General features: G+C 35.2%; 1 protein-coding gene across 1 annotated transcript; it reads right to left on the reverse strand.

Moving 5' to 3' along the window:
* LOC132543978 (DNA-directed RNA polymerase III subunit RPC4-like) lies at positions 1–8,987 on the reverse strand. The gene is made up of 10 exons (XM_060207535.1): positions 8,797–8,987; positions 6,061–6,165; positions 5,272–5,456; positions 4,942–5,102; positions 3,676–3,793; positions 3,212–3,331; positions 2,399–2,508; positions 1,951–2,106; positions 1,552–1,677; positions 1–38 (listed from the first exon to the last, which is right to left on the reverse strand). The coding sequence occupies exons 1-9, from the start codon at positions 8,871–8,873 to the stop codon at positions 1,558–1,560; spliced, it is 1,152 nt and encodes a 383-aa protein (XP_060063518.1). The 5' UTR covers positions 8,874–8,987; the 3' UTR covers positions 1–38; positions 1,552–1,557.
* Positions 8,988–11,354: the final 2,367 nt, after the last annotated feature.

Below are 11,354 nucleotides of genomic sequence, written 5' to 3' on the forward strand. Positions count from 1 at the left end.
GTCTGGTTACTTCAGTGTTGATTTAGCTGGAATTTCTCCTGCAACAATAAACAATTTAAAACTTTTAGTAAACCTACACATAAATTGTTGATTTCTACACGAATGTACCAAGGTTTAACTACACCTGTAGTCAGGATGACTGATTCATACTCTACACCCAATGTTGACTGAATCCTTTTCCTACTCAAATAATTTTATAATGTGAATGAAAAAGAGAGTGGAAAACTATCATTCAACAAAATTAAAGATTAAAGAAGAAATTGTAGGAAGAGCTACATGTCTTAACAAGGTTCAGTCTACACAGTAGTAGGAGCATTATTTTGATAAAATAGGAGAAGCACTTCCTCTGCGTGCCAACTACATCAATAATGTTCTACACAACTTGGATAAAATTGTTGGAGGAGGTACCCAAAACTAAAGTCAATCCACAGACATAACAAAAGGGGCATAACTGCAACAAAATATTCATATCCAACAAATTGTGGTGAAAACTGTAGTACAGAGCTGTCCAAGATTCAGTTTAAAATAGCAAAAGGGGATTGACTGTAATAAAAACAGGCATTAGCATATATGCACAACTTCAGTGTGTGATGATAAATTTTTATGTCTGGACACAATGCTATACACAGAAAAATGAACGGACTGACAGACAACTTTATTCACTATCCTCCCCTCCCCCAACTTCATTGTGAAGAGTGTATAATGTACTCTGAAAGCAACCTGTGATAACTTTATGTGGTATTGCTTATAGAACCAGCTCTGATGATTAAGGAACAAGATAGATCAAAGGAGGAAGAATAATGATAAAGAATACTTAACCATGAAAATTTAATTCTATTACAAATACAAACTCTCTAGAATTTTATGATGTCATCAATGTTCAATACTAACAGGCTTGTGTCATTCCTATGCTTGTCTGAAGTGCCATGAAAAAGTGTTACAGAAACAAGGGGTTTCTCAATAAAGATTAATAACCTTGAGTTGATAACTATAACCCTGATTAATGTCAATTAAAATAACTTCAGGTGTAGCACACTGTCGCACGACATCATCATGATAAAATAGCTAAACATACGAAGTTCTATTCAAACTTCTCCAACAATGGAGTTGCCAGAACAAGGATACTTTCAGGTATTAAGTAAACCACTTATAAATGTTCACATAACCCATGTACCCTGGTACACATGTTATACTACCATAATCATAATCCACTAACATGAGTAATGCTGAATTGATTCTAAGCATCAATTTGTTAAATGTAAAGTGATGATAAAAGAAATATGAGAAATGAAAAATTCAGTCATTCAGTCAATCTAGGAGTCACATACTAAATGTTTTTTTAAGAATCACACGTTATACACTTGAAAATGTATGGGGCTTAATATAAAATATTGTTTGTCTAAACCTTAAAGTTATACAAAAAAATAACATACTCAATATATCTTATTGAAGTTTTGAATTTCATTTTGTTAATATGTAAATCCCTTCCAAACAAAAGCCAGTATTCCATTTTGTGTTTGGTAGTACCTTCATGATAAACTTATTATGTACCTGTTGTCATAAGGTTAGCAGGCTGTCAAAGTCTGGGGTACATACAAGCCTCTTGTTCACGTGTCCTAGTACAGCCATGTGACCACCATCTCTTCCCCCAGGTCTGGTTTCTATGGAAACTAAATCCTACAAGATGAACATCCAGTCTGAAATAAGTTGGTTACCAATTAATCAAAATATTCAATACTTTGTATATATCCTTTTATTATTTAAAATTTTCGCATGGAGCTGGTTTCAGATGGACTTTTTCTAAAAGGAGTTTGTGTATAATACAACAGACTCGGCTATATGTAATTAAATTCCCATCAATAATATTATCAACATTTATGTAAATGATACCAGATCAGGCAAAGTTCTGTTGATCCTTTCACAAGAAACATTAAGTAAATATCAGAATACCTGTAAGAATCCACACTTAGTTCCCATGGAAACATCAAGTGTGATGTTGCCAAGAACTAACTGTGTCCGTCCAGATTTCCGCACCACCAGTTTACCCATATATCCCTCAGAGAATTCAGAGAGAGAGCATGAGCCGATCTGCTTAACCAAGTCATCCTGTAATATGGAACGTAACTTGTCTTACAACGTCCAATCGTAAGTTATCCTATACACTGTATGTGATTTGAATCAATGCATGCTTACAAACCAGTCCAGGAGAAAAAAATATATAAATTGATTCAAACCTGCATGACTTTGCCCTATTTTGAGTCTCACTCCTCATCTGCCCAACCCTAAGGAGACCACATGTTTGACTCTGGTGTAACAGTTGTTGGCATCTCTACTGGTAGATGTGGGTGAGGTGAGCTTACTGCAAGATGTATAAGGTAACTTTCAAATGATAACTTACCCCATCCTTGTTTCCAGATTTCTGCCTACCATCACCCTCCTCATCTCTACTGTTGGATGGAACCCCAGGCATGGTATCAGGGAATTGGAAAAACAACAAATCACTGTTTTCTGTGTAGAGAAAATTTATCACATATGGACTCATTTTATTTGCTTACAAATAATCCTGTATATCTGAACTAAGATACTTTTAAAAAATTGTCATGTATTTGTGCCAAGATTCTAAGAAAAAAAAAAAACATGTAATAACCAACTTGAACTTGCAGCTATTGTCCTCCAATATGAATATACTATAACTTCGTCAGATATTTGTTAGTTTCACAAAATTTGTGAAGTGTCATTTAGAATGACAAATTTTCAATAATCGCCCAAGTTGAAGTGTATTAGGTGATTAGGTTGTCCCTTAATGTTAACAATAAATATGTCTGATAACTGTCACAAGAGTAGTGATCAAAACGTTTACAAGACTCCCAATTATTATAGGTATATGTGCAATCATTACAAGGAAATTCAATACAGTAATAATAGGTTAGGCATCAGTGGGAACTAAATGGACATGCATATCTTAATGTTGGTTGTAAGATTGTTTAAATTCTCATTTATGTTTTAGAATCCTTTCTCCAGTTAGAGTATGCTGCTTGATTTCAGATCTTCAAATGCTATCAAATCTAATGTACATTTTGATATTCAGACAAGAAGAAACAATTAGGATCTTTTCATAAGGATATAACATATTCATCAAATCAGCACCTTTTTATATATGTTGTGATAAAGATGCATGTAGTTATATCTAATGTAAAGTTAAGAGGTTTACCAGTTTTTCCAAGGTTTGTAAACAGTTGATCACAGTTTTCATCACTGACAATTGGAGACTGCCTTAATCCTGACACTTTGGGTGGTTTAATATCCTTCTCAACTGCTAATCCAGGTTCCGCTAAAAATCAAAGCAAGCTACGGTTGGTACATTGGTATCTACAGTGTAATGAAATCAAACTCTCCACAGAGAATAGCTATAAGCTATTGTACTAAGAGATATAGTATATAGCATGTCCTGAAGACCAGAAAAGGGGGATATTAGTTAATACATGTAATGGGTCATATCTATGCACAAAGTGAGACAGTCAATACATCCCAGACAACATTTGATGATCCAAGCAAATTATAATGCTCGACAAGGTGACTTATAGCTTGATTGAGATACAGAAAAATGACTATTGCCTCACTTTGTAAAACAGACAGTGACATACTACTGTTCATCACACAGCTAATGCAACTTACTCTTGATCTTGATGTTGGAAATTTTATGAAGATCTGGTTTACTGTCCACCATAGCACACAGAGGTAAAATAACAGGTTGTGTGGTGGGGTCTTCAATTTGGTAGGGAGTGTCTATAAACTGGACAGAAACAACAGTTAACAAAATGAAAGTTTGTGAGCGATCATGTTTTTGCCAAACTTGCAGAGAACTTTTTATTTTCTTTAGAAGCTACTGCCATCACGCTTTCCAAGTAGTTTTGTTTACATGCTGAATGACGTCACATTTAATCTGGCAAGCTCCGCCCATTCCCTTATAAGGTAAGCGAGAAATTCGGGTCATATGTGAGAGGTCAAATGTCATTGGTCAATAGGATCTAGACTAGCCCCTGTTCAGCATCCCTGAACCCCATATCACACTTTCTCCAGGTGAAAATTTATCTTCACGACGCCATATTTAAAAAGAGGAAAACATTTTGACATCTTTCATACAAATGAAAATCCATGCCCTTCCCACCCTTGCATTCTATAGCTTATTGACTAGAGACATGTCTTTTATATTGTGATAGAATTTATTTCTTGTATTATGTATAGTGACGGCTCATTTTGTGCCGCTCACCTTTGCTGTTTTTTCATTATATAATTTCTTAAGATAATCTGAATTTATATAAGTAGTTAATTTCAAAATAAATTATCATAGGCAACTTCAACAAGAAAAGTTTTTCCGCCATATATATTGTGTTGAGTTTTTATTTTTCATACACAAAAAGAGCTTCGCAGCATTGAGGTTGATCAAATAGGTTACATGGTGACTTTATTTTAGACATTGCAAGAACAGGCAAAAAAGTTAAGATCTGGCAGTTTGACATGTCTCAGAACTGGACAATAACAAATAAAGTTTATCTGTCATACAAATACATCATTTCCTGTCTGTGATTAACAAATTAGACAATTTTTTATCTTTCTTTATTTTTTAGAACCTTAAAAGGTCTATCATAGGTATATCATTTCAATAAGATGGGTAATTCTTTACAATACAACTATCAGGACCAATGCAAACTAGATGTACCTCCCAAATCTATCTTAGGGTAATACAGGAAATCTCTTCACAGAAATATCCACATCAAATGTTTCGTCGCAGTGACCAGTCAATTAATTTTTCTGTAGATTTTTTTTTTTAAAATCTGATCTCCAAAAAGTGCCTGCGCACCATACGTGAGTGCGCACTATAAGCGAATATTTACGGTACTTTGCCTGTATGTAATTGAAATCAACCCTTCATAGACTTACATCGTCTCTCAACAGGTAGTCTAGAACCTGCTTGGATCCATCCACACCCTTCTCCATCTTGATCCGTGATTTGATAACTCCAGAGTCTGAAGTTGAAATTGATCCACCCCCTCCTCCCCCTCCTCCTCTACTGCCCAGATATTCACCAGAAAATCCTGCACCTGAAATAACAGAAATATTACAACATAAATAACCATACTTAGACATTTTCTTATTTAACAGATACTTTTAATACATTTACAAATCTTTCCCAATTATGAGGTAGTTTTACAATGATTTTAAGAAAAGTCAAATGAAAACCGGTTAAACCACATGTTTTATATACTTTACCTTTGTTTAATTTCTCTGTTGGTCCTTGTTCAAAAATGGAATGTGATTGGATAACATCTAGAGGCTTGCCCCTTCCTCGGCCTTGTCCACCTCCTCTGCCTCTCTCTGATCCTGGCCCCTTAAATTTCTTGTCAGTACCATGACCTCTTTTTCCTTCTTTCTTAGTGCCTTCATCTTGTATATGACTAATGGTAAATCACAAAGAATCAGAGGTCATCCTTGTCAATTTTTAAATTTTTTTTACACACCAACCGTTCATACTTTAATACATGTACCTCAAAATGACACAATTCAAGCTGCAATTTCTGGCGAATATAACCTTTGTTCCCAGCTGAAATTGTCCAGATTATGGGTTTTGCAGACTGCCCAGTTTAATTAACCACCCAATCTAACCAGAGTTATCTCCCCATATACATTGCTGTTCTGTTGAATCACCAACAACTCCCATTTCACTGTCCTGTAATAACTCCATCATGTGACTTTGTAGCACTGGTAATGCTCCTTGGGCTTATTGTGGGGTGAATATGGTATCACAGCAATCACAAAACTAATACAAACTGAAATGTTTCATATGTAACTGCTTTGACAGTGTTATCTGGAATCATACAGTTTACAGGAAATAATATTTAGTACTGTATCATAAACCACAGTGATAATCATTAGTAGCCTGTGTTTCAGAAAGTCTGTTGATTAGAAAATTGGCATTGTGAAGTGGACTTTGAGTGTCCAATTACCTCGTCATATGAACTTGAAATACTGCATATATAAGGAATAAACAGTTCTATCTACCTATCCTTAGTTTTGTCTCGTCTAGCTGCAGGGATCGTAGGAATAAACACTTTCTTGGGAACTCCTCCAAGGGTCAAGTCTCTTGGCCCTTTTAATGACGGCAATCTGCAATCAAGAAAAATAATTTGTATGATTGTTCTTGGAGTCTGTCTTAATTTATGCTTGAAAACGGGATCAAAACATTTCTTTTTTATCACTTCCCATTGAAGCAACTAAACTAGAATAGTCTTCTGAGAATACCAGATTGTCACACAAAATAACCATTATAAACTGGTATTATCATTTGTTCTTCTTCTTATTTGGACGATGTCTTCTTCTTATCTCTTATATAGCACACTTATCATCTGAAATTTATCTCAAAGATAAAAAATTAAGGCAACAACAAGCAATAATTCACTATATATTGTAAGAGCTAACCCAACATGTTCAGAATCTGTATAATTCCAAAAATATTGTGAGAAATCCTGATAAAAACTGACAAAGATAATGCTGAAGATCTCAAACTTGTACACCTAAACCATGCCATGGATGAACCACCATCTAACAGTTAACTCAACTTTTGACATGAATGCTATCACATTATATGTCACATTTGATTCCATATACTTTATTTCAACATGTTACTACATAATACACCAACTGTAAAAAGGGGTGAACCAAAAATTACAGCATCTATAGGCTTTTTTCACATTAGAAATGATACAGAGTACTGGTGCTCAGGATATAACCAAGAACGATCATTCTCGATACTTTTGTTTTCAAGAAAAGAGGCGATCCCTTTGAACTTCATGGTCCTTTATTTTATGAAAACCAGCAGCACTTGATCAATTCAAGGCCTGCACTTGGAAATTAACAGGACTCCAGGTTTTCTGAATGAGATGAATTTTGGAGGTTTTTTAGATAGAAAACTTTTGCGTTACGAACACTCCATAACATCTCAGACATCTGTTTGCCAAAATATCAGTACTCTTGAGAACTTCAGAAGAAGATAAAAAAACATTTTTTTACATATTTGATCACTGTGACCTAGAATATTAGTCAGACATTTATATGAGAAAATTTAAAGGTATTTAATCTGAGGTGCATATCAGCCAGATATCAGTACTCCGTACATCCTGAAACTTGATAAGATTCTTAACAAGAGGCTCATGGGCCTCAACAGTCATCTGACTATAGAGACCTACATATGAAAGAGGCCAATTAGGCCGAAGATAAATTGCTCAACTACTCTACAGTTTACATAGTAGACATTGTTGGATCATCAAGACATTTTCTGCAAACTAGAAATCATATTCTTTATACAAGCACTGCACAATTGCCATTACTTCGCATGTATAATGCTTGTTGAAAATGCAAGCTACAAGCCTAATATCAAAACCCTTGGCCTTTCAGTTATTGAAAAGAAATTGCTTAAGCATTTCAGTGCATCTGACCCCTGTGACCTTGAAAGTTGGTCCAGTTTCAGTACCCTTGGCATTTTGGTTATTGAGAAGAAGTTATTTTAACATTTTAACACATTTTATACCTTTGGCCTTGAAAGTGGGTCAATGTCATTCATATTAACAAAGTTGTTAGCCATTCATCCTAGCATGCTATAGCCCTAATATCAACATCCTGGGCCATTTGGTTACTGAAAAGAAGTCATTTAAAGATTTTAACACATTTGACCCGTGACCTTTAAAGCGGATCAAGGTCATTCATATTAAGTAGGGGTCAAATCAACTCTCTGAATTTAAAAAATGAATCAACATTCTCAATGATATTTCAGACCTAATTAGGTTGAAATCCATTGATGCATTAAGAAACACCAGCATTTTGAAGCAAAATATTGACTACTTATTCAGTTAGGGACACTGTCCACCCCCAGGTTCCTAGGGGTCAAATCAGTTTTCTGAATTTAAGAATTGATTCCTCACTACCAATGATGTTTGAAACCAAATTTGGTTGAAATACATTCAAGCATTAAGAAAAAGTAGCATTTTGAATCAAATATTGACTACTTTCCCCATTTGGGGCCTACCAAATTTTATTGAAATCCATTCATGCATTACAGGAGTAGCATTTTGAAGCAAAATACCGACAAACTTTCCCATTTGGGAATGACAGATGAAGCACGATGGCTATAGGTATCTTGAACCTTCAGGTCAAATGACCTAAAAATCAATAACATATCTTGAGTAAGTTGAGGTCATCATGTAAGGAAATTTTTTCTACAAGCCAAGTATCAGTATCTCTTGAGTCTATATAAAATCCAAGAATATATCTGGTCCCTTTGATCTTGCAAATAGGTCGTGGCTATTTATATGAGAACATTATAGTACTCCATCCTAAATACATGCTGGCAAAATATCGGGACTCTGGATCTTCTGAAACTTGACAAGTAGGTTCTAACCTTTTTAACATACTTGATCAATTAATAGTTCCAGGTCATTCATATGAGGAAAATTCATGGCATTCAATCCAAAGTACTTGCAGTCATGTAAGCTAAAAACTAACACAAGAACATAAAAAATTTGCTTATTTGCTTTGAAATTATCTTCCTCTAGCAAAAGAAAGCTTGTCTTGTCATTTGCCTACAAATCAACCCAACCCTGTAACCATTTTGTTCACTCCATATCACATCTAATCTGATTATCCGGCCATACCTCATTTAACCTATATTGAATATCTATGCTATCCATGCATGCTATTTTGTTAGTGTTTCCTCTGCAACTATAAGTGATTTTGAAGTCTCACCTTGAACCCCTCCCAGTAGGGACACCTGTGCGTCCTATCAAGCCTCTAGGGAGATCTGGTTGTTTCTTTGATGCCATTTGTCCCAACTAATGTTGTTATTGATGTTTCTGGATGCATAACATCTGTTCTGTTGTTAATCAAGAGATCCCAGAGGAATCTTGGCACCCACCATTGTTTGACCTTTATTTGCTCTTTGAAAGTTCAATCTTTACCCTTCTTTCCTTTTCTTTTCTCTGTTTTTGGTCTTAATGATAAGAAATTTTAACATTCTTTTAAAGAAAAAGTGATGATAGTAACCGTTACCTGCCAAACCCAAAATGGTCGCCTAGAAGCCATTTTGTTTCTTTTGATCAGTCCCAAAATCAAACACACACAAGTAGAGACCAAAGGGAACATACATGTGACATTCCAGAGAGATCCATTCAGTGCTTCTTAAGAAATAGGGATAACAATCTTTACTAGGTGAAATCCAAGATGGCTGCCTGTTTGCCATTCTATTTCCTGATAAGTCAAAAACTCAAACAGGCACAACTAGGGACCAAGAGGAATCTATACATGAAACCTTGAGAAGATCCATCCAGAACTTCTCAAGAAATAGTAATAACAAATTTGCAAAGTCAAAATCCAAGATGGCCACATATCTGCCATTTTCTTTTCCTGATCAGTCCCAAAATCAAATATGTACAACTAAAGACAAAGGGAAACCTACATAGGAAATTTGAGAGAGATCCATCCGGTACTTCTTAAGAAAACGCAATAACAAACTTCATTGAAAAAAATCCAAGAAGGCCGTCTGTCAGCCACTTTGTTTTTCTGATCAGTCCCTAAAACAAACAGGCACAACTAGTGACCGAGGGCAACCTACATAAAAAATTTGATAAAGATCCATCAAGTACTTCTCAAGAAATAGTGATAACAAAAATTGTTTAAAGAGGGACGGATGGACGATGGACGTAGAGCGATTTGAATAACCCACCATTATCAAATGGTGAGCTAAAAAGATAAAACATACACATTAATAGGCATGTAAATCCATCACTTCAAAGCAGTAAGATAACATTGATTTAGACAATGTCTTTCTACTCTGAATAATCATGTAATTGTATACATACTACATTTTACCCAATTTACCCGTCAGTCTCTAGCCAGACACTCTACCACTTGACTTATGGGAAACTCCCACAAGCTGAGTTTAGTAAAGTGACCTGTCATCTCAACTTTTACAGTAAGATATTTAATTTACTAATTTTGATATATAAATTAAATTTGACAACGTCAGAATACATAAAGTGTATTTGTAAATAGTAAATGGTAAATATATACCGTAGGTAATAAACTCGTTTAAGCTCCATGTATACGTATCAGTCAGTAACCTACAACCATATACTCTTATTAGATATATCTAAGTCCGTGCCACAACCAAGCAGAACCCGGCACCTGTCAAAAATATCAAAGTTTATAATATAGGACTGAGAATTTATTGAGTCCATACCTAACGAATCCGGACATGCAAATTAAGAAAATGCTTTGAAACTGTCGTATACGTACCTTACTTTAAAGTGTGTTCAGTTACGTTCAATTCCTTATAAAAATTCATTTCAGGAAATTCTCAACTGGCCCCACGCAGCACACGTGCTTGGTTGTTTTTATCCGTCGACGTTATTTTGAAACCAACTCGTTGATTGGTTTTTCGGAAATATCCTACTCCAATCAGTTTGGCGGACGTATAATGAAAGACAGCATGTGATCTCGGGTGGCGCATTGCCTGCATGACCACGTTGGTCAGCCAGTGAAAATATTTAATGAGGCGGTCGCCACTGACTGATATTTATATCCGGCGTCCACCACTACATTTCCTGGAGGTCGCCACATTGAATATCAACGTATCTGGATTTCTTTTCACGTATTGATCGAAACTACTGCCATACAAAGCTAATAAAATCAACTTTGATAATATAACTAGACTATATCCATACCAGAAGTAGTGCTCAATTGATTATAAGTTAGGTTCGGACTATGATATTTGCAAGTCTGTGCTTAAGGAGATAGAGCCCTGACAAACTTGTATGTAGGTCAAAGAAGGAGACAGAACATGGACACAGGCTTTTGTGTTCACGACTCACGGTCCTTATAGACAAGTTAGCCACGGATTAAGAGATATAAGCCAATCTTACAACCATTTTTCTAATCTTTCTGTGTCTTTGGTACCCGATAATGGCGATTTAAAGAGAAAAGTACGAAAAAGACGTAAGGTTAACAAACAAGCGTGAAAGAGATGAAAGTTATGTGAAATCAGAGACGTATATATCACATGTGTTATATACGTCTCTGGTGAAATGTCATCATAATATATATATATATATAAAAACAACAAGGTGGTTCAAAACTGATCCTTTTTTTGGACTCCCGCAGTAACAGTTTTATTATTAAATAAACGACATTCATCAGCTTGAGTTTTATTTGAAAGACAGTCAGAAATCCAGTATTCAGTATTGGTCTAGTTTATACGAGACCAGCAAGTCATACCTTGTCAAAAGCTTTTGAAAAATCACAAAGGC

This window comes from Ylistrum balloti, unplaced genomic scaffold (genome assembly GCF_031769215.1).
Source record: "Ylistrum balloti isolate Yb309-2 unplaced genomic scaffold, AGI_CSIRO_Ybal_v1 Utg369772, whole genome shotgun sequence".
Classification (NCBI taxonomy): domain Eukaryota; kingdom Metazoa; phylum Mollusca; class Bivalvia; order Pectinida; family Pectinidae; genus Ylistrum; species Ylistrum balloti.